Source organism: Taeniopygia guttata, chromosome 12 (assembly GCF_048771995.1).
Source record: "Taeniopygia guttata chromosome 12, bTaeGut7.mat, whole genome shotgun sequence".
NCBI lineage: Eukaryota > Metazoa > Chordata > Aves > Passeriformes > Estrildidae > Taeniopygia > Taeniopygia guttata.
The window spans coordinates 13,181,463-13,208,979 of record NC_133037.1 but is presented as its reverse complement, the minus strand read 5'-3'; the positions used below and the strand labels follow the sequence as shown (position 1 = coordinate 13,208,979).

Sequence of the window (27,517 nt, the reverse complement as noted above, 5' to 3'; positions counted from 1 at the left end):
GTAATGATATTTCATATTGATATAGTTTTCTTTTATGTATGTAGGAGATGTATGATGCTGATGATTGCAGGGACTGAATTTTTAACAGTTCACCCTACCACTCTTTTATGTTGCTATTCACAGTCCTGACCTTTCTTAAGACACGTATCACTTAATGCAGCACTGTGGCTGGAATTGTGCATGGAACCAAATAGTTTTATAGTTTTACCAGTCTGTTAGTTTATGCTGAATAAACTTTGGCAGTATATTTCTCCCTGTCTCTTTTTTTTTTTTTTTTTTTAACCATAACACAGGAGATAAAAAAATTCCCATTAAATGACCCTTAAGGAAAAAAATACCCCGTGACACACACGGATGCACACCCCAGTTCTTGCTGACTGCATCTTGCCAGGTTCATCTGACACCACTTGTACCAAATACAGACAGTTCTTAGGAGCAGAGATAAGAAATTACTCTGAGAGTTTGTTGAGCTTTTAATCTCATGAAGAAGGCAGCTGTCTCAATAACTCCAAATAAAAATTGCTCTCACAGGATCAGTACCCCAGTCTATACTTGTCTTGAAATTATTTATTGAAGAACTACTTTGCTGTCTTTCTGCAAGGCTCAGTTGTTTTCAGATGGAATCTTTCCACTCTGAGGACGTCACTTAAATGTGTTGAATGGCGTTCTTTGGATGTGTTTAATCTCTCAACTTTAACAAAACAAAGAAAGAAACAGAATATAGAAAAATAACCGTCCTTATCACTTGCACTTCATTTGTAGAGAGCTGAAGGGCAAACCAGGCTTCTCAGCAGAATAAATGAAATTCTACTGACTTGGGGCAGCCGGGCCAGGGCTGGGTGTGGGGAGAGACCAAGTCCTCCTTTTTAGGGAGAACTGAATGTGGTGTTTGCTCCTGCTGAGAGAGCCCTGTGGTGCCAGCACAGCCAGAGCCCTTCCCAGCCACAGCCTTGGCTCTCCAAGCTCCAGGAGAGGATCCTGGCTTTGGCACCTGCAGCAGCCCCAGGCAGCTGGGCTGCAGCCAGAGCCTCTTCTGCTCCCATCCCCAGCCTGTCGAGGTAAAACCAGACCTGGGAGCATCTTCAGGGAATGGAAGGATTTGTGTGCAGGCTACAGGAAACAGGTTCAGCCTCAGGGCTTAGAGCAGCCTGGGAAATGAGTGCTTCTTAGTGGCGTTGGTGCTGAATAATCAGTGGATTAGGGGTAGCAAATAAACATGCTCGTTCGCATTCAGGGATGGGTTGCAGGATGTCTTATCCATAATGTTCAGGGAGTGTAACAGGCTGCCACAGAGCCAGACTTTCAGAGAATACAGTTAAGGAAAGGAAAGGAAAGGAAAGGAAAGGAAAGGAAAGGAAAGGAAAGGAAAGGAAAGGAAAGGAAAGGAAAGGAAAGGAAAGGAAAGGAAAGGAAAGGAAAGGAAAGGAAAGGAAAGGAAAGGAAAGGAAAGGAAAGGAAAGGAAAGGAAAGGAAAGGAAGAAAAGAAAAAAAGAAAAGAGAGAGAAAAGGTATCTGATTTATAAATATTCTCATTGAAGCACTCACTCTTTATCTCTTCCCTACCTCTTCTCTTTTTGGGAGGGAATCAGTACTAAACACAGTGCTCATTCCACACATTTGCTCTAGAACACTTAATCTTATTTCTTTATTTTCTGGATCACATTAGTAAGGAAACTACTTACCTAAAAGAAAAAAAAAATCCACTCTCATTAAATAATGAAAAAGCATTTAAAACATTGTGGGTCTCTTATATCCCCTCTGTGGTGATACTTTCCCTTTAGTAACATATTTTATTTTCCTATTGCAAGCACCAGGAAAGATATTACAAAGCCAACTTCAATTCATCCCACTTCTTCCATTTTTCTCTGTCTTTCAGGTAAGAACATATACCTGACATTACAGTAAATCTGTACATAGTGCACACAGAGGAAAGAAGCTGCATTTCTCTTTGAATAACATCCCAATTATTATTGATGAAGCATTAATTTCCTCTAGAATATGCTGTTGTTATTCCATTTGCATCTTTAATTAAGAGTTCAGATTCAACTGAAATGTCTGAACTGAACTCTCTTCTCACAGCTATATTAGTAAGGAGTGAAAAGTTAGATTTCTTAATTTATATGGTAATAGAGCTCAAGTTAGCGAAAGATTCTTGGTCCTGCATCATTACGTTAAGTAAAGAGATTAGTTAGACAGAAAATAAAATATAACATCAGTACTTTCACCTTTGCCATGTTCAGCCTGGCTAAATGAATGTTTTGAAGACTGGTACAGATTTCATAGTGATTGATGTAGCAAAAGCAGGAACGTTTTTTGAACAAATCTAACCCCATACAAGTATGTCAGGGGTTACTTGATCAAGACCACTCCTTTGTTAAAGCATTAATGTCTGCTGTATTACAGTAGATTGTTGAGGGACATCTTAGAGGTCTCTTCCAACCTTATTATTCTGTGAAATACATTTAGTATCATTAAGCATTTTTATGTTTAACATATCCATGCATTTTTGTGATGGGAAAGGAACAAAGACTGGGGAAAACACGTTTTAGGCCTGAATCTCCAGCATGTAATGTGCTTTTCTTTAAGGAAGTGTGAAAGTACTTTGAAAGAAGTAACAGTTTAAGCATCTAGATCTCATCCCTGCCAGTTTAAAGAATAGCCATGTAATGCAAGTTTGAGTTGGAAATCTTCATTTAACTTTGTTTTTTTTTACTGCTGGCAACAACATATAAGGAGGAGATGCTAATATAATTCGTATAATCTATTTAGAAACTTCCCCAGGTTTTGACCAAATTGTTCTTTTACTTTCCTGCAAAATTGCTGGTTCTGTAAGTGCTTGTTGTGTGTAGCTTTGGGAGCAATGAGGACCTAATTGAACCTGGAATTTCTGTCAGGTACACTTCAGAAAGCATTCTTCTTTTCAGAAACCTTATTCATGTTTTCTTCATGTATTTGTAAAAGACAAAGTTACAACTTCAAGTATGTTTGTGTTTTGATATGACAGTGATGTGAGTGGTGTTAATATACGTGCCACCAGTTTTTCTAAGATACACATAGGGATCCCAGTACTAGAATTCTTCCAAGACAGTGTTTCAACTTTCATTTTACAATGGGAAAATACAGTAATTTGTTTTTGGAATAATTATAATGTCAGGTGATATGGCAGGTGTCACTCTATCTCCACTTTCTAAAAGTTTTCACAGCCTAGCAATTGTCATAAATTTTTGTGGTGGCACGTACCTACACTGCAGTTCAGTTTAGATATATGGATATTGTAAGCTATACCTAATTTTCAGAACTTGCTTTAAGTTTCATTTATCACAAAAATTAAATCTGTAATTACATTGGGTAGCATAACTGAGGTTGAAATTAATCTGTGATCCTAAATGTGGTTTAGTAATATAAAATATGCAAGGTATATTTGAATTTTACCAGACTATTTTATAATTTGGCATCAGTGTTAAACAGCTGCTACCTTGAAGTGTATCAATTTGCTATACACAAATTTAAAAAAGAGTGGGAAATAGTTCAGACACTATTTTGTCACCGTCTGCACTTTCTCCACAAATTGCAAACATGTGGAACTGCCTATTTTAATACTAGTTTTCTTGGGCCAAGAGGTTTTCATCTTTGAGAAACTCCATGTTACAATTTACCTACCCCAAAGGAATCGGATGACAATCTGATTTAATGTAACTTCAGATTTAAAGTAACAATATTACAATATACATTCCTTTTTTATATGTTTTTTTAATGTACTATATATGGGTTGAGGACATTTCTCTGTAAATGTTTCCAGATGAAATATATCATCTTCTAGATGCACAGATAGGCACAGTAACTCCAAACTAAATCAAGAATTTACCCCAGCGTAAATTCGAATGACAGAAATAGACAGATGTAATGTATAACTTCCAAAAAGCTTTTATTTTTCTATGCAATTACCAGAAATTAAATAACCATAAGACTGACTCAGCAAAGAAGCTGAGTGAAATTGCCAATAAAAGGTTGGTAAATACAAATTTTGCATATTGATTTTTATTTAGGCAAATGACTTTTGCATATTTATCTATCCATTTCTGTCAGAGCTCAAAAAAAAAAAAAAATTGACTGCATTGCTTAGCTGTTAAAAACCCCAAAACAGTAAAGTCTCACTGTAGTCTACTCTTATTTTAAAACTGTCAAGCTGCTATAGTCCCTCAAAACTTTCAGTAAGCCCCTGACCACTGAAATTTGGTCTGATGTTTTCTATTGCAGTAACTAATTTACTTAAGAATAATTTGGTTTTAATCTGAGTGTATTGAATCTTGCGCTCTTCGTTCAGCATTCTTTTTATCATTATTTTTTCCAAAAAAAGCCCCCTTCTTTTCCAACACAACGTGTTAGGAAACAGAAGGGGTTGGATAATCATTGCAGTCAGGTAATCTGCAACTTCCCTGACAAAAGGTTTGGAATGGGGGGATGCCCAAATGCATTTTACACACGTGATGCACATTTATCTGTCAGTGTATGTGGGTAAACCTCCCTGTGGCACACAAGTGATCACTCTCCCACCTCACACAGGCCTTCTGACTGGCTTTTTTCCTTTCCTGTTTATGTGCTGATATAGTCCACCTCCACAAATCTGATAAATCTTTGCCAAGTATGTCCCAGAGCCATTTGGAGCTACAGCATGTGTGGATAGGCATGGGAAGTAATTCTAGAAGTAGCAAAGACTTGCAGTAAAGCTGACAAGGAAACCTGGAAGAATGTTGAACCCATTAATAATGTTTTTCTGTAGGAAGCTCAACCTTGTGAGACAGTTACTAGCAAATATCATGCTTTTCCAGTGTAACTGTATAACCTCTGTTCATATATTAGTTGTGAACTGTTCCTTTTTGGAATCAGTGGAAAGTGCTTTATTTCTTGGCTTGAATCCATGGTACTGTACCCAATCTAATTTGGGTATTCCTACTCATAATGAGTGGTACCTTATTTTTGGTAAACATAAGTAGGCTCTAACAAAATATTTGTGCAAGGTCCTGGGGCTGCTGTGCAGCATATTGGCTTAACAAGAATGAAATCAAAACTTTGGTGGTTGTAATAAAAATTAAACTCAAGTAATTCTGAAGCCCTAAAGTAAATAAAAATAATTTTTAAAATGCATTATTTTTTCTAGATAAGTGGGAAGAGTAGAGATGGGGACTTGGTTTGGTCAGTTCATGAGAGTAAACTTGATGTTTGTTTCCCTCCATTTTGTCAGTGCCAGAGAGAGATAATATAAAGGAAAAGAGGTTTCCAGGACTTCCAGGAGAGGGATCTGCTACTGACCATAGCAAGCTCAACTTACTGAGTGATGTATCTCTGTGTGTGAGGCTTTAGGCAGTGTTCTCATGTTAAAATGCATTAAAGCAACCTGTGAGGTCTGGTCTGTGTGCCAGTTAAAAGGTGAGCCAAGCTCACTGCTGTGACATTGTTTGTCATGATGCTGGGGAAAAAAAAACATTGGTATAATTCTGAAAATATGTGTTACAGTGAACATGAATGCTGGGCATTTGGGATTGCCTCAGCTGGCATCTTCTGTGCTTTTTTGTGCGTGTCTGAGATGGGCTGGTTGTTGTCACAGCCCTTACCTGGAACTGGAGAACTGGAGCTCAGCTCTCTGTGTTAATGTATCTTCACCTGCTTTCAGGTGTGTTTGTTTCCTGTTTCCAGATGTCAAATTAAGATGGCTGTAGTTTGTTGTTTTTATTTTATTCTTGTTTGGAATGGATAACACTTTGAAGGTTATGGAGTATTATATTATTTTAATGGAAGCCAAAGAATTTCCCCCATGGCTGTGCAGACCTTGGACTCTGTTGTTTTCTTGGAGGGTGACCACTTTCCCTTTGCTTCCAGAATATAAAAATTTGTCATCTTCTTCTGATCATAGATACCAGTCAGTTTGTCTAATCTCAGTAAACCTTGTGAGGCCACTACAACAGCCTCTATGAGACGAGACCAGAAACAGGAGCAGCCTTGGAATTTCCTGAGAATTGCCACTGAATTAGCAAATCATTCTTCAGGATTTGTATGGCTAGATAAATCAACATCTCATTTTGGCTACAAGTTTGACAGCTTCTGCCACAAAGGGAAAAGTCAGTTTCTTGCCTTCATCTCAGACGAGTTTTTAAATTGCCTGCAATGACCAAGAATTGGGAAAGGAAAATCAAATTCTTGCCCGTGTTCAGACTGCCCCCGCTACCTCCCTAACTTTGCCTGTGTACTGAATCATTAAAAGGGCTCTGAATATGTGTCAACTCCCAAGCACAGATTTGCTGAAATAAATTGCTTAACTTTAATTATTTGAATTCATTAACTCTGAACTCTTAGTAAATAAAAAGTAGGAAAATAAGAAGTAACAAAAGTGCAAGTTGCTATCAGATTTTGAAAGACAATTTTACCTAATCCCTGAAGAATAAAAACTTAATGTAATCATCTAACCAAGTATGATCTCAAATCCCTACAGTGTTCATTTAACTGTGATGCTAGAAAAGGGGAATACACCAGGGTGTACCAAAAAATGCTTTTAACAGCCTCATTATAAGAGAAGTTCAATCATGATAATTGGTTATGAATTTGCCCTCTTGTTCAGTTATGCCAAAGCCATATATAACAGTGGTGTGCTTTTAATGTTCTGTGTAACTGCCCTGTGACACAGAGAATATGAAGGACATTAAAAACTCTTCTGGGTTTCTTCTCATTTAAATTGTGGAAGACCTCATCCTGACTTACCTGCACACGTGGATTTGTATCCTCATTCTGCTCAGCTCATGTCTTTCAGACCCTTCTGGATGATCACAGACACCTCCCCAGCTGAACACTTCTGTGCTTCCTCACTCAACTTCTGTGGAGCTCTGACCCTATAATTTTGTAATCAGACATCAATGTCTGATTGTCATAATTGTGTGCCTAATTTGCATTCAGAATTGCCAAGATTATGCATGTCAATTAGATATATGAGTCTGCAATTAGATATTGCACATTCTGGTACTTGCACATGGAAATTAAGCGTACAGTTGCCTGGGAATGTTTGTGCACACAGTTGGACAGATACCCCAGTCAAACAAGGGCTCCAAACTGATAGCAAAAAAAGACTGAGATAAAACAGTTTATTACTAAAAAGAGCTCATTTAGTTGTAAATTATGCTTTTTGGCTGATTCAGAGCTGGGGACTCCTGCTTTCTGAGATCTGTTTGGTTTCTGAAAGTTATTGAAAGTGGAATTAAGGCGATTTTTATGTCATTCTGAAATCATGTATCCTTTTTCTTTAAACTGATATTTCAGTGGTATATGTCTTGCCCTGACATTTTTTCTCTACTAGTTGGGGTTGAAATACCCTTTTCTGTTTTGCAGTTCTTTTGTACTTTTTAGCCAGTTGTGAATACTGAAATAGCACTTCACAAAAGTGTTGCCTCCCCTGCTATTTCCCACCACATAGGTCTTCATTTTTTTCTTACAAATTAATTGTCTTGTCTTCTTGTGTAGAACACTTTTTAATAAGTTTAATATTAATATTGACACTGATGAACAGCATTTATACTTCAATGACCTAATGATTAGAATCTAGCATCTTTTAGAGCTGTGTACTCTCAAAGCTGAATTTTAGAAAGAATTATTTTTATTATGTATTAGATTCCAAAAAACCTAGAGGGAAAATAGTTAGAAATTATATGCAATTATTATGCCACATGAAAGAAAATATGAAGAATATCTCTAAATAAAAACACAAAAAAAAAACCAAAGCAAAACAAAATTATTTGAATAAGTAGCCAAAAATGTATAAAAAATGTGATCTCTTTGCATTATTATTGTACTAACACATCCTTACTTTAGTCTTAGTTAAAGAATCAGAAAGGATTAAGTGGGAGTTATTTTGTTAATTAGTGTATGTGGTCATTTAAGCCTAAGAAGTTGGTCTAAAGCATTCAGAAATCCTTAATCATCGGCAGGTCTGTTGTGACATTCTGACAAATGAAACCTTCTTGTTCATGTTTCAGCATTTCAGGGAACACCTTGACAAACTTTTTGCAAAAGGAATTGGAATGTTGGACATTGCTTTAAATGAAGCTTTCAACATGCTCAATGAAGTAAGTTCATGCTTTTCAGTTCCTTTTTATTTTTCACTTCTTGTTTTCCCTTTTTTCAACTGAGTTTATATTCATTAAAATGTTTTTAAATGTTTCCTGAAGTATAATCATGTATTTTGTGGAAAAAATACTGAAGTGTGTTAGTCTGCTGGAAGATGAAAAAAACTTGTCTAAACTAAATACCAAAATGTCTTTTGATTGAAGGATGTACCTTGGAAATAAGAGCTCAAACCCAAATATTCTCCAAAGAAGTTTGACTTGACAAGTGTGCCTGCCTTTATGCTGTGTGATCCTAGATTAATTAATGGTTCTAATTCTTGTGTATTCATCTTGAAGGGCAATATTGATTGATTCTTTTCCAGGCATAAAATCCTAAAATGAAAAAAGGAGTATCTTCTTCCACCCACTGCTCGTGTGTTCAGTTAGACAGTGTGGAACTAATGCCTTCATGTGGTGCATGCCAATAATGGCAATGAGAAAAGGTGCATGAAGTAAAGGACAGTGTAGGCTGTTTGAAGAGGCTTTATTAAGATTTTTGGGCGCCAAATAGAGTCCTGGCAACCAGAAAAACAGAACAAGAGATGTTCTGTGCTAGTCCTCCAAATCTATGTAAACTGAAAAAAAAATCACATTGCAGGATGTGAAGACCTGAAACAAGATCCATTTTGCTTTAGTTTAAAATCTGTGAGGTAACTGAAGTTATAATGATGAATATGGTATAAAAATCTCATTGGACAATCTGATAGCTCTGAGACTAAAGGGATCTGACATCCCATGTGCTGAATTGTACCCATGATGAGAGGACTAAGATCATGATGGACTGTGCTACATGTGTGTTTATAGTTTAACTAAGGATGTCTTTTCTTCATTTAAAAAAAAAAAAAAAAAGAAAGAAAAAAAGTGGATGAATGGGGAGGGGGAAGGAGTGGGTGGTGGTATAGTAAAGGAAAAAAATAGAGAAAGCTTTGTGTTACACAAATAGTCTATAAAGACTCTGGTTGGAGTTTTAAATGGTTCAGGGGTTACACTAATTAAACTCATTCAATTTTGCCTTGCAATTACCTTTCAATATTTGCTATGGTTGTCAAGACTTGAAGATGTTTGCTACTGATACCTTTGAAGAGCATGTTTAAAAATCCACTTCCAAATTCTTTACAATTGTCAATTTATGCAGTGTACATTATAGAGAGGAAGAATACAGAAGTGCTTGGTACAGTAGTTAGACACCTACTATGTCATGTGACAACTGCAATTATCTCTTTTGGTGACAAATGTGCTCTTTGAAGTGATTACCTTTAAAAAAATCATAACCAATTAAATAAAATTCTGTGACATTTCAAAGACTGTTAATCACAACCAACTGCTGTAAATGTCAGGATGCATTGAAATTTTTGCTGCTAACTGATGAATCACTGAGTTAATTGTAGTTCATCATAAGCCCCTTGTCATTGTTATTATTATGGAAAACACTTTCATCACTCTTGCTATTCAATAAAATTAAAAGTTTTAGACAAATATGAGAAGATATTACTCATCAAAGTATTTGAATTTAATCTCATTCTTCAAAATATTCAGATAACTGTGTAGAATAAAGCAGATGCATACAGAGTGATGTTTTAAAATAAATGTACAAAGGCATTTCTCCTTCATTAATTTCTCTTTTCAGATACCTTGTCACTTTTAAAATATATTGTCCATGTGAGGAAGATATCCCTAGACAAAGTAAATTCACTTTTATGAGAAAATAACGTCTATAAGATCATGAAGGAATCCCACTTAAATAATTCTGGTTCTAGTGAAGACTGGAAAACCTGTACAATGGGAGAATTTTAAGGAGTGACTGCCTTGCAAATTTCAGAGAGAAGAGTTTTCACCCAGGCAGTGATCACAATACAGCTAACTCTGTAAATTCACATTAGCTACCCTTTAGGCAGAGTGTTTCTCATACTGTCTGCTGAGGTTTCTGCTGGATGAAAAGGAAGCTGATCTTCAGGAGAGATGCAGGTGATGGAAATGGTTGTTGCCTGTGGGTGTGGTTACTCAGACAGAAATGTGAAGGCAGAAAAGACAGAGGACTTCTTGAACCCCCACCGACCCTTTTCTACTGCAGGCATTTCTACAAAAATGGAATTTTATAGGAGAACTTTTTTTAGAAAAAGTGGGTTTTAGAGTTTGGAAAACAGTGAATGTGTAAGGGTGAATAGGCAGGAAAGCTTAAAAGACAGAGCTGTTGGTAGTCCAAATCAAACCAGAATACTCTGAATAATTTTTCATGACGTTAGAAGCAGTCAGAGTCCCTGCAAGGTAATTCACCTGAGAACATAGGTACTGCTTTTGAAATGGGACCACCCTGTTCTGGGGAACAGCAAGGCTGGTGAGGTTGGACAAGGTAGTTCTTGCTTGGCTTTCTCAGCATCAAGAGAGGGGTGATAGGATGAGGCCTTGCCTGACCTCAAATGTGATGATGTGCATGAAAACTACAAGAAAGTAATTGTAATATCCCATTTATTGATATTTTCACAGATTTTTAAAAAGTGTTCATACAGAGAAATTAAAAAAATCAAATAATATTTTACAACTTTGCTTTTTTTTGTGTGAAAAGGTGGATGTTTCACCAAAATACCTTGAATACATAAGAACCTATTCTCCAACCAAATCAAATGGAGACAGATGGATTCAGAGTCACAGCACCAACTCCAGAATGAAGAGATCAAAGCTCATATGATGACAATGTGTTTGCTCTTTGACGGGAGAAAATCCCATTTGTATAAAGATGAAGCTTCCTTTGCTTATGCCAGAGGATTGCTGATTGCTGTCTGAGTACCTGTGCTCAAGTACTGCACTTCAGCAGCCTGAATTACTTACATGTACTCATTGTGGGTAATAGGAGAATCTCAGGGTATATAAATATAACTGGGTTCTCCCAGATAAATATTTAAAGTAAAATAGCAGATGGAATGTAATCCTGAGTGAATATGAATGAATGCCATATGAATAGTCAAATGTCTCTCAGGAGTTGTGTATCTCCTGTACTTCGCAGAAAAATCAGCATTCATTACTTCTTTTCATTTAACATGTTCTTTAAAAAGGATATTTAAATCAAAGCAAACCCTATGGATGCATCAATACTCATCATCTATCAAAACCAGGGGAATACCATTTTAATATTGGGTAGTACTAAATTTATGTATGTTTCTTATTTTTCAATTCACCAAGAACATAAAATCTATGCCAAAATGTTTTCAGCCTGAATATTTTCAATTTCTTCTAAGAATGCAAGAGATTTGACGAAGTCCATGTTTACCCAGTGTGATCCTTTCTCTCTTCATATAACAGGAATATGCTGTTCCTAATGGCTATTTCCTTTTGCAGTTCAATCACACAGGACAAGGAAGCATTTGCAGCCAAGCCATAATGCTGATCACTGATGGAGCTGTGGACACGTATGATACCATATTTGCAAAATACAATTGGCCAGACAGAAAAGTAAGTGTGTTATCACCTTTACTGAATGGGAAACCCAAAGCTTCATATCCAATCTAAAGTGTGTATCTGTTGAAAAGTCAGTAACAATCTTTATAATGATCTATAAATTATTTTGGATCACTAATTAAAAAAAAAAAAAAAGTGATGCTTATAAGGTATTGCTTGAGGATAGAGATGGCCTTTCACTGTGGTAATGCACTTAGTTTAATAAGATATAAAGACACTATTTCCCTCCAGGTTACATTTTTGAGCATCATATAATCCTTCCCCTGAGACACATCATTAAGTATGAAAAAAAAAAATTCTTTTTTTCTCTCAAAATACACATTAATAATTCAGTGCTTTTTCAAGCTAAAGATGGGTATGTACTACGTACAGGAAGTGGCTTACTATGACAGGAGAAAGAGCAGATGTAGTACTCAGTATTTTTAATTTCTCTATTTGGCAGATTAAGGGATAGAGCTGAAAGTTGGTAAGATTTTATTAAAAATGCATTTGACTCAATTGATCTGTATAAAAAAATTTGCCCAGAATTAAATTACCTTATTATATAGCAAATGGAAATTTCACAGTAGGGTAGAAATGCCTTGAATTTACCTGATGAGGAAATTCCTGTGGGCCTTGTGTCTCTATGTGACGCAGTTTTCTTCCACCTTCTGCTGAAGCAAGCTTTGGGAGTATTTTAGGAAGTTTTTGTAGTTCTTTGCCATGTTATATGCCTGTGGAAACAACAACCACAGAGTTTGAAGTTCAGTTTGAGCAAGTAATTGATTAATGTGGCTGTGCTGCATGGGGTTCTGTATTCTGTGGAAAAGAAAGTAGCTGTTTTAATTTTCAGCTTTTAGTCATGTTTCTCTTTTATAAAATTCTGTTTATTTTCTGAGTGATTTCTCTAGCTCTGTTTTATGCAAACATAATATTGTTTCACTGAAAAGAAGGCCTAAAAGGAAAAGGGTTTGTGGCGAGTCCTTCTTCTCTTACTCAACAGGATACCATCTAATTTAAGTTGTTAAGCCCTCAGATATTCCATGAGAACATTTTACTTTATCTAGCAAAAAAACTGGCGTTGAAGGAGATTCTCAGGATCTCTCAGAAAGATGTGCCTCTGATGTGCTGCATTTTCTTATTCTTTGGAGTTGGTTCCTCTCATAAGAAGAAGAGACTCTGGGGAAACTCTTATCGTAGGAAATCAGCAAGGAAAGAATTCTCTGAGAGAGTCAGCTAAGTATTTTCACAAAAACATGTGTTGTGCATCTTTCATGTGCTAATCCACAGCTCTATCTGAGATAACAAGGCTCAGCACAGCTGTTGCAAAAAGCAGCAGGAGAGGTTTCCATTGGGAATTCTTCTGCAAAGGCCTTGCATGAAGAGTCTGCCTTGCTCAGCAAGGACATGATGTCTGGGGAGCAGCTTTTAGTTAATGTGTAATATTCTCCTCAACTCTTCTAAAAATATTTAGTGTATTAACACAGCCTTGTAAATTGTATTTTAAGAAACATGTATGGGGAAAACAAAATCTAATCGCTTTTTCCCTTTTCAGCCTGAAATGTTTCAGTATGAAAAAATGTAAAAGATTTCCATATGTAGGCTTTAATGCATTAGAGCTTTCAATGTCTTTGTTGGATTTGTTATTCTAGAAAGGAAGGCGATTGAAAATGCAATATCCTACATATTTGCAGTGTCAGTGTGCCTAGAAATTATGCATGCCATGCACTTGAAATTCACTGCCTTGGTATTACACCCTTTTATTCTCTCAAAAACTGGTTTTTTATATTTATAAATCACACCTTTGAACGGCTTGATAGTTTCTTTTAAGTACATCTTTTTCCTCATTATCTATGTATTGCCCTGCCATCTTTCTTATAATTTATGTTTTTCCTGCATTGTGATACTGGGGTGGGCAGTGGTGGAAAAGGCAATAGCTCTAATTGAGGTAAATTCTGAAGTTTCTGTTTACCTCAATTACCTGTTTAGCGAAGCACCAATTTCAGTTACAGTTGATCTAATGTTAGATAACAGTAAATTAGTTGCAACATAAGCATTTTGTTCTGTTATAAAAGGAAAAAAAATTAAAACTGTGAAGATATTAAAAGTTTGTCAGTAAGAATCTCTAAAAATGGAGACTGAATAGAAACTTGAAGAATATAAACACCAATTCATATTTTCTTCCTTTTCCCAAACCATTTATATCTTTGCAAAAGATAGCCTTAAAATATATATATATATACCTATTATATATTATTGGAGGTATATTCTGCCTAACAACCGATTAAAAATCATCTTCCTTCTGATAAAGCATTAAAATGAATTTGTGTTGCCATTATTAGGAAAGGGAATAAAATGGCTCCAGTTAAATCCCCAAAGTAGCTTAAATTAGGCAATTGAGTTTTTTGAAGGAAATCAGCCTGATTTTTTTGTATGAACTAGGAAATTATGACCATCAAAAGACTATTAAAAATTATCTTCTGGACTGTTTCCCTGAAAGAAGGAATGCTTTCATTTTACTGGGTTTTTTATGAGTCTCTGTCTTCCTCAGTGAAAGAAAAAAAAACCCTGAAAATATTTCCCCATGTTTACTTAGTATCTTCTGCTACTTCAAATGTAAATCTAGTAGATGTTATTTTTATAGCACACTATATTTTATTTATGTGACTAGTTGTTAACATCTATTTCCTTTCCTTTATGAGGCCATAGGTGCAATCTTAAGGAGCTGATTCTCACAAATTAGAAATGAGTTTGTGCTATATACATAATTTTTCTCATTCATGAAACTTACATTCAGTACTTTCAAATTTCTGTGATTCATTCAAGGCAACTCTGCCATGTGACATACCAAAAAGGGAATAATTAATCCACAAGAGTAAATAAATCTACAGATCTCATATAAAAGCCCAGCTCTTCATCATGCAGCAGAAATAAGTATCTAAAAGGAATTGTACCAAGGAAGTTTTTGTTTACAATGAGAGCTATCATATAGTTGCAATAATTTTTTTAAGGTGTCCTATTTCAGGAGAAAGTCTTATAAGTCCCAAAATATATTTTTGATGTCAGTTGTACTAGAATGATGCTTTTATTCCATGTTATTGCTCCTACTATGAGATCCAAATGCAATATCAGAAACCAAGGAAAATACTGCACTTAGGTATTTCTCTAGGCCCCTTATTCCAATTCAAAAGGATGAAAGGCCATGGGTAGGGAGGCAGGCAGACAGATGTGATACATGGAAAGATAGTGCTTCAGGTCTGCTCCCAGAAGATAGTACCACTAATGATCTTTTCTTAAATAAAACTGTCCTACTTTGTTTCTAGTGGAAAATTCCAACAATAATTAAGATAAAATTCCATGAAGACTAATCTTATAAATGCTGCTGAAATGCCTTAGCACATCAAAAAATGAAATTATGAAGAGATTAGAGATATTAGCAGAGCTTCAAGCATTGTCAGGTTCTCAGCTGAAAGCCATTTTAATCACTAATTGAAAATGAGTAAACTTGGAGCAGAAAGTATCTACTTAAATATTATTTAAAGTATTTATTTTTTCATTTTAAATATAGCAAGACTGTTCTCAGAATCTTGTGGTATTGCAAAGGAAAATAATGCAGTAAATGCTCTTCCATTAATTTGCACAACATTTTTATGAATGTGTAAGGGAACACCTTTGAACCCTATTAACTCACTGACAACTCCATGAAGTCTCATGGTGTTTTTTCTCTACTGGCTAAAATGACCCAGTGCCTGCCTATTTTATCACTTTTTCTCTCCTCCATTTCCCCATCATTTTTTGTGGCTGTCAAGTTCTGTACTTCTGCAAAACCCATCTACTCCTTGTTTTGGAGAAGCCAAAAAGCATTTTTTCCATAAACATGATTGAGCGCAGAGTCTAAAATCTCATTGAGATCAAGGGGAAATCAGTGTTTCAGTTTGGGTGCAGACTTTTAGAATACTTTTTGGGTCAATGCAGCACTCAGGTTTTCAAGGAAGATGTCAGCTTTGTGACTTTTCATGACTTGTGGCAACCAGAAAGAAATTTTCTGCTCCTGTGGCCTGAGAGGTCTTTGCTTCATTATGTTGTACTATATGTAAAATCTGGAAAAGAAAGCAAAAGAATCATTGAACCATTTGAACTTTATCCTCCCCTCTGGGTGTGTCTTTGAGTCTGAAAAGCATTTGCTTTCATAATTATGTGAAACAGCTATATGCTATGGTAAATATGTGCAAAACCAGAAGCACTAATTCCTTACTCAGTCAAGTCAAATGGAAACCAAAATCCCACCTAAAGTTTCCTCATTTTCTAGAATCAAATCCAGATAGAGAATCTGGGATAAAAATACCTCTGTATCCAGTTACCTTGTTAGTTATTCTGCAGCCTTTCTTTTTCTGGGCAAGTAACAGGGAATAGAACTTCATCTGTCTGTCTCCTATTATTCTGAGGGCTCTGGGTAGAATTAATTTTATATGGCACAGAAATATTTTCTTTATGCCTATGAACCATTACAACAAGGCAGAGATTTAAGATGGTTTCTATCACTGCTAAGACTTCAAGTAGGGTGAATAAAAAGCATAACTGCAAGAACATCTTTATTCCAACTGCTAAGTGATTATGGTGCAGAAAGACCTAAGAGCCAGTGCTGCCCATGTCTGAATGGAACCGTTGAAATTACAATATAAATAGTTCCATGACTTTTAAGTGTTTATACCTACTCTTACATCTGCTTTATAGGAAAAATTTCACAGTCTGGCAGGTCTCTGGATCTATATACAGTACTTAAAATAATAATTGAATCCAGAGAGCAACACCTGAAATTTGCTGCATTTAGATTTGATTTCATGACAGAATACTAGATTTGCAGGCAGTAATAATCAGTTTATAGCTCCTTAATTATGTGGGACTTTCATACATACTTTAACAGGATCAGTATTTATGGTACATTTAATAATGTATGGTTTTCTTAAATATTTAAGAAAATACTTGGTCATTCCTGGTGAGAACTGGTCACTTCATCACTAAACTCTTAATATCAATCTGCTTATTTATATCAGATATCTATAAAATAAATATTTACATTTAATTTTTCTGCCTTTTTTTTTTTTTTAACAAGAATCCTATTTAGTGAGTATATTTAGTGATATACAATCTATTGGCTTCAACTGCTGTATATACAAAATAAATGTCTGAGCTTTGGGTATATGTAAAATTCCCCAAACATTTAGCTTCTGCCATAGGACAGGAGAGGAGGCTTTCCTTACCCTCCTTTAGCAAAGGAAGATGAAAACATGGCATGAAAACTGTCCTAAAGAAGTTAATGTGTGTTCTAAGAACAGGCTACAAGGGAGTGGGTGGCTGCATCATGGCACTGCAGTGGTGACAAATCATCTTTCTCTTCATGTCTGCCCTCCACGGGTTACAAACCTTCCTGCAGACCCTTAGCCAAGTCTGTAGCTTAGGAATGAGGAAAAGTTGGCAACATGGAGCGTTCGTACAGCAAATTGAATGGCTCATGTGCAGTCCTGTCTGGATGTTATTAAGCTGATTTTCTTTCTGAAAAGGTTGACGTACTTTGGAGGCAGATGCCATTACTGCTGCTCAAACCTGGTGCTTTATTACTGGTTATCTCAAGAACAAAAGAAGGTCCAGACACTTTATAAGCCTTTCAAGCTATGACGTAACTTACATTAATTACTTACCTTTTTAGGCACTCCTATGGTATGATCAAAGATAGGGTATGAGATCAAACAGAAGTTTTTGATTTCAGGATAAAGAGAAACAACTCATCACAGCCAAATTCCTGCCCCAAGTGTGATTTCATTTTGAAAAAAAAGGTTTTATTTTGTCTTATTACTTCTCCTCTTAGAAAGAAAAATAGGCAGGTAGGTCTTGTTTCAGTTAATTTTTATTTTGGCCAAAACTACCATAATGATATCTACAAATTTGTTACTAGTATTTTTACTTAAATTCTTTTATATGACACTCAGAGTAGTTAAGACCTCTTTTTCAGTCACTTGTCAGTTTAATTTGCCATGAAGAGACTTATCCTGCAGTGTTTAAATTGAAAAAAATGGAGAGATGTTTTTTGTGAAGATAAAGGTAATTAAATATTATCCTCAGGGTATATATGGATTGCCAGAGCAAGGATTACTGCTTCTTGTATACAGTCACTTGCTGGCTAGAATAATGGAGGGGCTGATGCTTTCTGAATGGTTTAACACTTTTAGATGGAATGATAATTTGCACCCATTGAAAATGCATATTCGAAGTGCCCTTACCATGCTAATATTTGTAATATAATCAGAAAGATATGAAAGTGAATTAGCTGTGTGTCATATAGAACACCTTTTAAGTAAGGGACAGTCTAAATGGAGAATAGTCCACAATTTGAAATAGATTATCCAAAGTACCCTTTGGGAACTCATGAGTATCACTAATACAAAAATGATTCCTTTTCCTTGTAAAAAAGGAGGATAACGTTTATATAGGATGTAGACACAGATCCAAAACTTGAGATAAAATAGGTGCCCATAAAACGTGCCTAGATGACTACACTATCACTATTTGCCTCTGTCATAAAACTCCTTGTGGCTGAAATGTTTGGCTGATGGCCATTATTAGCAAGAGAGGCCAAAACATAAGAAGTGAATATAATAATAAGAAGCTGATATATTATGGATTCTGTTTACTAAACAAACCCCAAACAACCAAACCTCCTCCTGGTAGTTTATGTGCTGTAAGGTCTTAGTTTTTCAAAATTATTATGCCAGAAATAAGACACTTAAAGTGGGCATGGTAATTGCACAAATTCTATTTTGTTCTATGGACTACATCTATTCCTGAGGTAATGTTTTCTGTGAAGAATTGTATCATCTGCTTAAGGGAATGGTGAGCTCATTTAGTTCTTGAAGTTCTTTAACAGCATAATAAAAACTGTATTTTAGTTTGTATGGTTTAAACTGAGAAATGGTGCAGTTATCCTAAAAGCCAGGATTCAGTTTATAGACTTTTTTAAATTCTCTTTATAATGTGTGCATCTTAAACATTACAGACAGAAAAGAGATGCTGAAATTTGTCAGAGCTGCTTTTTTTTTAGATGAATATCAACAGTCCCTGTAAAATATCAAGAATATATATTGTTGATTGTGAGTGACCCACCACCAAAAAGGTGAATGTAGCTGCATATATAAGATCCGTTTGGTTGCATTGGACAATGAAGTAATAATACAGTACTCCAAACAATTATTTTGGATTAATATAATTTTAAAGATAAGTATAGATAGTAAAAACAAAAAAATTGAGGTTTTGTTGGATTGAATGTCTTCCTAATTTTCTGTTCACAGTTTGCCTTTTAGAAAGAGTTGAAATAATGTGATTTTATATTAAACATTACATTACAGCCAAGAGTCATGGTGAAAACTAAGTTGGTGCAAGAGATAAAACTAGGGTTACATTCACTCATCTCTGGTTCCTCCACTAATAGCCTGAAATTCGGCTATAACAGAACGGCAAACTTGCTCCATAGGTATTTTCTGATCTGTAGAGAACAAGTTACAAAGTGAAAATTTTTGCTGACTTTACAAACAAGGAAGAGTGAAAAATTCACATGGACTTTTGGAGTAAGTTTTAAAAAACTGGACTTATGATGTCCTGTTATAACCCTATTTTTTAATGTAAGATTAAGCTCAAATCAAAACCAGTATTGTGTAGTGGACAAGCACTTGAAGAGGATTAAAGATTTTTTTTATGACTAAGAGGAATGGCCTCAGTTTGATGCAGGAGTATGAGTAGAGGAGACAGCACTATTATGAGGCTTGAGCAGGAAAATGGGCTATTGCATCTTTTCCTGACCAATAGGTCAGATTCCTTGCTGGTTCTGGTGAGTAACAGCAATTCCAGCAGCCTGTAGGCAGCTGGTAAGTACCCTGGAAAACTATGGACCACACAAAAAAAAAAAAAAAAAAAACCCAAAAAAAACGTTTTCAGACATTTTCATCTGAGTTCTGAATTCTATAATTCTATTTCTACCTTGTTTGTATGATCCATTCTTAGTTCATTCCTGTATCATTTTTCCCTTAATGACATCTTCATACACTCCTATTTTCTGTAACTCTCACTGTATTAAAGTAAGCCATAGTGTGTTGTTTCATTACACAGGGAAACTATAACTTCTGTTGGGTATTTACATTAAGCTGAGAAGGTTGGTAAATTGCATGTTTAAATATCAAATCTCAGGAGATGTTTGGAAAGGGAATGTTACAAAGAGAGGAAGTTAAATGTTTGGTATAGTATTCTCTTGCTGGCATCCCGTTACATACAGCAAATGGTATTTCTTGCTCATTTTACTCTGAGAGGCCAAATTCTGCTGGTTTGGAAGTACAACAGACGTTGTTTATATGAAATTATTATTCATATATACCATTTTCGCAGAGTACCTCTGTTATCCTTCGTGGTGTCTGGCTGTGGAACAATCCCTCAATGCATGCACATATATCAAGGCAGTACAAGAGATTCATTCCATGCAGGGGCTCATATATGTCTAGTTTAGTATTCATTTCAGTGAAACGCTTACATATGTGAGTTATTACATCCCTGCTAACCAAAGCAATGGATTCAGGCATACATTAAAGCGCTTTACTGAATTAAGAACTAAACAAGTTATCCAAACAATCCCATCTTTAGAACTCTGTTGTGGGTCTGCTGATTCTTTCTGAGTGGTTGAATCTTTAACTTTGTTAGTGGTTAGGCATTTTATAGAATACCCATTTAAAGAGCACTGTTTGTTTATCTCACTGTATTTATACCTACTTTTTCTAAACTGGTGTAACAGCATTAACTGCATTCTGAGACTTCTGCAAAACATGGCAGCCTCTGTAGACTTAACTTTTGTGCCCTGTTCCCATGTGCAGACATCTGCTGCAAAACTGATAAAAACCTATCTTTTCTCTGAGGTTCTAAATTCCATCATCCCATAATCCTCTCTACTACCCTTACCATAATTGTCCCGGTGCAGAACTGACAGAATGGGATTTGTACATCTGAATAAATACATTCTCTTTCTGTGGGGTATCGTTTGTGCACTGACTTCTCTTAAGATTTCAGTTCAGTCATGGAGGTTTCCCCTTACAAATTCTTGAAAGCTTTTTGCTGGATCTTAACATTGAAGCTGAGTTTAGTGCATTGTTAGAAGACAGAAGTCTTTATTCTGCCACCTTACATCATTAGACATATCTTGGAAAAACATGAAGGATTTGGAATCATCCAGGACTTGTTATTGAAGAAGGCTTTAAAATCCATTATAGTAGTAAAGTGTATATGCCAATGACTGGTGTTCAGCATGTTATTATGAAAATAGGAGCAGCTATAAATATTTATAAAACATTATGAAATATGTGTTATAGGGCGGTTATAAAACAGAACAGCTACAGAGACTGGACAATTCAAGACAGAAGCCACTTAAGGGTTTGTTTTCCTGGAAAACTGTTTCATTCTCAAATTGTACTGTCATGTTCCTTAGCTCTCACACTTCAATAGGATCTGGAAATATTCAGCAACTTCTGGTAACATTTTTGAGTTCAAATGGCCTATTTTAAAAATAAGCAAAAACAAATTATCCCTGTGTGAGAAAAATTGCCACAAACACCCTTAGAAAGATGACTACTCTCTGTTGTCATGATGCCGAAAGGAAAATTTGGAAGTTTGCATGAATGGAGACAACAGACAAAATTCTAGGCAAGCTGGATGATCCTCTTGGCAAGAATAAAATATGATCGTATTGTAAGAAAAAGTAATTTTTCTAAGAGTTTTAAATCAAATTATTCAGTACTTCAGCCTCTGATAAAGAAGAATTCTTTGGGGCTTTAATAATGTCTAAGGTAGTATTGGATATTGTCTGTTTCTGTGTTTTTAGCTGATTTAATAATACAAGATAGTAATACAACCACGAAGAAGCTTTCCTAAGAATAAAAAGCAAAAGATAGAACAATACTGGCCTTTCAATGGATCGTATTTCAGTCTAAATCTTTAACTATTGCTTAAAAAAAAATTCCTTGGCATTTTCTCTATTTTATTAACTTAATCTCTGATAGTGCAATTAACTGAGTATACATTTGTTGAATTTCCTCATCTTCTGAAAAATAAATGGCTGAATCTTTCATAAAATGAGAATTTTGTCCAAATACTGAAACATCTGTGGTAGGGATGGGTGAAAACTGTAAACATTTGCTTTGGCTAAGTTTGCTTCACGTTGGGGGGTGAGTTTTCATAAAATATTCATGTTACCAAGTTTTATAGGCACAAAAATTCATTGAAAATGAATTTCATCCTGTATGGAAAAGTGACTCTGGCTAGACTATCTTTCTGTTCATCCATTTCTTGTCATTTGCAATTGAAAAACAGTTCCTTATCAGTCCCCAGTTTGTGGGAGCACCACCAGTGAAACCTTTTTGCAGTTGTACTGCTGGCAATTTTGAGTGGGAACCATAGAATCTGTCGAGGGAATATAGTTAGTCTGAAATTCCCATTGTTTTCTAGTGTAGAATGGTTTGTGGTGTACTGGAAGGGAATAAACAGCCCACCTTTCAGAAATTATTCTGGGCTTTTAATGAGACCAAGTTCTTTTCTCCTCATTGTCCCACCGCCTCTGTCCCTGTGCTGTGGGGTCAGCAGGGTCACACCTTGTGATTCAGGCGGGGAATCACGGGGATATCCACGTGTCTCCTCACAGCTTGGGTGGGTTCTGCTCCTCAGAGGCGTTCAGAGTGCTCTCAGTTCAATGTTTCTGCCTCTGCTGGGCCCATTTTTGGGACACCCAGTATCTGAGCTGGGTGTGCCTTGCTGTAGCAGCAGATCTCGCTCTTGGCTGTGCTGTCCTGGGAGCTCTGGCACGTGGGCAGCACCCGCTGCCCGAGGTTGGATCCATACAGCAATGCTGTGTGTTCAGCTCTCCTGGGAGAATTTCTTTAGAAAATGGCTCTAAGTAGAGATCAATAGTAGTTTTCTCTTTGTCTCTCACACAGGGGGAAATATTTGCCAAGACAAAAGATCCTGTTAGCTTCCTTGAGAAATGAGTTTTCATTTTCTTTGCTGGAGGTAATTTCTAGCACTGTCTTGTGTGTTATCCAGTACAATCCTGTCAAAATGGGAGTTATGTTCTATTCTGGGGCTATGTCTCTGACTTAGCCCTGATTTCATGATGAGTAGTACCCACAGTATTTTTATATCCAATGGAACTGTTTAGAAATTTTTTGAAAAGCGTGACAGAACTCAGTCCATAATAGAAACTTAACTTACAAATGATTTAACAAAACATTATATCAGCATAATTCTAGTAACTATGACAGTAACTTGTAAAAAATATTTTGGTACATTTAAGCAACCAAACCCAAATTTTTAGAAAATAATCAAATGTGTACACAAACAGCATGAGAAAACCGTGAGTACAGAGTTTTTTGCACCATATCTGATAATACTGCATTTTTGGCAAAAAATTGTACTGGCTAAGGACATTCTGACATATGGCACCCCATTTTGAAACAAACTGTTTTATTTTGGCTGACCTAAATTCTCCTTAAAAGGCCATGTATGGAAACTAGAGATGAGCCAGACATCTGAGGATGCTTTTGTGGTATGTCATGTTTGTGTCATTTCAGACAGAAAAATGCACTTGGCTTTGAATTTGTGTGCAGCAAGCAATAATTAATAAGCCCATTGAACCATCAATATCACTTGTGGGTGCTTCCCTATGGTTTTAACAGTGTTATATACAATAATCAGTTTTATGTAAAGGTGAATATCAAAATGAGGTGTGTTGTGCTCACTGTGCTCTGCTTGCATTAGCAATAGATAATAATAAATGCAATTTTCAAAATCATAGTTTGGTTCATTATAAAATCCTCACATACCTTCCCAAAGTGAGTAGACATGGCTAGACTGAGGTCAGGCAATTTTTGGTCACATAGCAGCAGGGATGTATGGAATGTCTTTTCATCCCCCTGTGCCTTCACAGCCTTCAGAAAAGTAGCTCAAAATGGTCTCTTCTCCCAGGCAAGCAGATGACAGTCATTAATCATTGGCAACCAGTCAGAACATACTTCTGGGCTGACAAATATTGAACCTTTAAGGGCATTAGCAAATTCCTTTCCTGAATCCCTCCACTGAGCTCCTGAATCCATCGAGGGAACTCTGACAAGAATTGTGCCACTGCACCAGAGCAACTTTCAGATGTGCTCTTCCAGAGACTCACCCCCATAACTACAAAGAATTATCTTTAAGGATAAATGGTTAGCAGGGATGGACAGGATCTGTGCACAATGTACACCACAGGGACTCTCAGGAAAAGGAGAGGAATTCAGCACTAAAGTGCTCATGTTGTGTAAATAACCACAGCTGCTTTTGCTGAGGAAGGAGAAAATAGTTGAACTTGAGCTCAGCTCTAAGGGTTGTAATGTTGCCGTATTCCATGCATTTTCAAAACTTCATAATTCATTAGAAAACTGTATTAATGAGAAATAGATGAATAAACACCTGATTTAGTTATTGTGTAGCGTGCTGCTTTTTAAATGCTGGAGCATTTAATAGCCATAAGCCATAATGGCCATTAATGTAAAGGAAGCCACACAGGTATGTTACAAATACCTGTAATGAATTTCATGTTTATTTATGTACATGCAAATACTAATAAACTTTATTTTTTCTACTAATCTGTAAAGATCTAGCCTTTCCAAAAGATAGTGGCTCAACAAAAGTGAGCCACTTTTCCTCCTTTCTCCAAAGTGACTAATGTGTTGTTGAGTAGCAAAAGAGCCTGGTGTTCACTCCCACATTAATATTTAATCAAGTGTTAACAGCACTACAGTATCTACAGAATCCAGAGCTGGTCACAGGAGTTGTGCCAGTACAAAGTGTAGTTGCCCTCTGAGTGAGGCTGGATTATGAAATTAGAAGCATGGGCAAGATTATCATGCCATCATAAGCAGGTATCTTTGTATTTTTCTCCATTAATTTTGCTAATTTAATACTAAAAAGTTCTATGTGGGTTTAATTGTCTGTGGCTGACTGCTCAGATTATGATATATTTCCCAGTAAATAACTTTCTTTTGTGGCATAGGTTCTTGCAAAAAGTTTTCTGAAACAGCATTCTAAAAACAGGCTTCTGAAAATTAGTCTACCCTATGTATGTGTCTCTGAGTTTTGGAAGAAATACATGAAAAATTAGTAAGATTTTAGAAAGAACTTTTGTACAACAGTATAATTTTATAGCTGGATTTTTTCATTTATTCTCTAATGTGTTGACTGAGTGTAAACATAACATGTTACATTCTCCATGAACGTGCAGAAGAGTCTTTACCATGGGTACAGATTTGGACCCAGTTTTAAATTGTGCCATGTTTTTGTTTTTTTTCCTTTGATTTGTGTTTTGTTTTTGTTTTTTTTTTTTTTTGTTTTTTTTTTTTAGTTTTGGTTGTTGTTTGCTCCATTGATTTAGCTATTGGATGAAACATGAAACTGTGATAGAAACACAGAATCCAAAGGGCTGGACTGTGAGAGCCTCTCCAGCTCCTCATGCCCTTTGTCAATGGAATATTAAATTATTCCTGTATCACTGAAGTGCTCTGTACATGCTCTCAGTGTGGATTAAGCAGCTGATGTATTCTGTTCAAATAATGCCTATACTTCATGGCAGACACAAACAAACAGTTCTAGTGTTTCTTTGACATTTGTTTGTTGTCATAAACAGTTGTAACATTTTAGGAGTGTTGTACTGTGCTAATTACAAAAGTAGGCGAGATCCTATGAAAGAAATAAAAATGTAAGAGAATCTGGACTGCCTCACAAAATGCAGGGTTTACAAAAATCTAGAACGCCCGGAAGTTGGACAAGGAATTGTCTCCCTTCAAGATAACTTGAGTCTTCAGCTTCCTTATCCTATGATTTATAAGTCTGGATCATAATCTCAACATTAAATAGAATCTGAGAGATGCTGATATTTTATCATATTTATCAATTTCACTGCATTTCACCTGTCAGCACTGAACAAAATTCAAGAAAAAATGGAAGAGATTATTTTATGTAAACACGTCATTGGCAAATCTCTTACATTTTTTTCCTACAACTGCCACGGTCAGTGCTGCTTGTATGACAGAAGCTGTTAATAAATTAGGCCCCGAGCCTCTTGATGGCAGTGTATTTCCTTCTTGAGTTCATAGGCTTTACAGAACATTTATGTCTCATTACAGCCAGTACAGCAGTTTATGCCCTAATAAATCAAGGGAGCTTTGCAGAGATGATCTTGACAGTAATGAATCTTTCTGTTGGCATTTCCACTTCACAGACACAAATAATGAAGCAAAACTGCCCCATCTGGCCACTCAGTAAGAGTCAAATCACAGTGGGAAGCTGTTTTCTCAAGCATGACAAAGGTCACTGTGTGCAGCAGGAGTGAGCGATAGCAGGTTGTGCCGTGAGTGACAGTGTAGAATGAAGCCATTTGTGAGCTTTTATCATTATAATTACATTTGTTAGCCGTGCTGCCAAGACTCAACCCGCCCTTCTAGCAAGTCTGTGTGCTCTTGCATCAAAAGCTGCCTTAACTGATTCCTGCAGCTCCTTTGGAGAGCTGTTGGTTGGGCATTGCACAGGAATTGATTTCATCAGCGCAATCAGCCGGTGAAGTGGTGTTATTATTAAAGTCTCTCTCGGTAATATATTTTTTTTTAACATTCTGCAAATGTACTGCCCTGAAAGGGGAAAAATTGGCAAAATATGCTACAGGCTAGTTGTAAATGAACAGATATACCAGGATCATTCTGCTTTAGGAACATATGGAAGAAATGCAGAATATGTCATCTCAGATTGGCTGGTGGGTGCACTGATCCTCCTGGGTGGCCTTTGGCAGAATGTGAACAGGTGATCTTTCCACCTGTTCTAAAATCCTCAGTTCTTGGGTCTGACATATTGTTATACTATTAGTTTGTTAATAAAGTCCTTGCAGCACAGAACTTGGATATACACCAAGAATACCTGAAGGCTTTCTCCAGGGCCCTTCACAAAGCAGCTTCCCTATTTTGGTTTTCCACAGCTCAGCATTAAACAATATTCCCCAGCTTCTCAATTTTAGAGCATATTTTTCTCATTTTGATATTATTGTGCTTCATAAGATGGTTGGGTCTGATATCTTCCTTTGGTAAGATAAAATACTTTCTCCTGGCTTACTTTGTGCTTTTCACACTGCATCAAACAACAGAATTGAAAATAGAGTCTTCTGTCAGATGGGAGTTTGGGGTTGCTTTAATTTGCTAACTTTTAATTTCCCCCTCCCCTTCTATTTCATGCCTCCTTCCCTCCTGCTCAGCAGTGTGTTAGTCCTGCACATGTGGTGTGTGGCTGTGGCTTGCTGACATTTCAGACAGAGCCACCACGTGCCACTGAGGAGATGTCACCCAGGTCCCTGCATGGCTCAGTGCTCCTCGTGTTCTGGGTCTGCACACAGAATAATTCAAGAGTCTGTACGTGCATACAATCATTGCTCTGCCTTGAATATTTTTGAGTTCCAAAATGCTGTTGTTTCTGTAGGCATAAATTAGCAAATAATTTGATTTCAATTTACATGTGGCAATTCTCCCTTCACTACAGTACACATTTGTACTGTAAAGTACAGGTGCACTTACAGGCTGCATGTTTAGGGATGTCTGACCCTTCTCAGGAATGCAGGTATCTATTCTGTATTAGCTACATGACACAACAAGGATTTTTAATTTGTGAAGTCTAGAAGTTATTTTTTCCAGTTGATATTTTACAAGGGTTATGTTGCACTGTGAGAATGCAATTGCCTAAGGACAAACCTGTTGAGAATACAAAGTCACAGGCTTGTGGGCAGTACCAAGTGCTTTTTAATGAACACAGGTCAGGAGGGACTCACTTCTATTTGAAAGAATATT

The 27,517-nt window shown here is 36.3% G+C and overlaps 1 protein-coding gene across 5 annotated transcripts in view; it reads left to right on the top strand.

Annotated features, from left to right (window-relative positions):
- CACNA2D3 (calcium voltage-gated channel auxiliary subunit alpha2delta 3) overlaps positions 1-27,517 on the top strand; it is a 386,651-nt gene that overhangs the window by 188,695 nt on the left and 170,439 nt on the right. For all 5 annotated transcript variants that reach the window (XR_005981759.2, XM_002192832.6, XM_072935079.1 and 2 more), the window contains exons 10-11: positions 8,019-8,108; positions 11,481-11,594. Coding sequence is in view for 4 of the 5 variants with exons in the window: in XM_002192832.6 (XP_002192868.2) it covers positions 8,019-8,108; positions 11,481-11,594 (204 nt within the window). In the remaining variant the exon portion in view is untranslated. The remainder of the gene's footprint in view (positions 1-8,018; positions 8,109-11,480; positions 11,595-27,517) is intronic.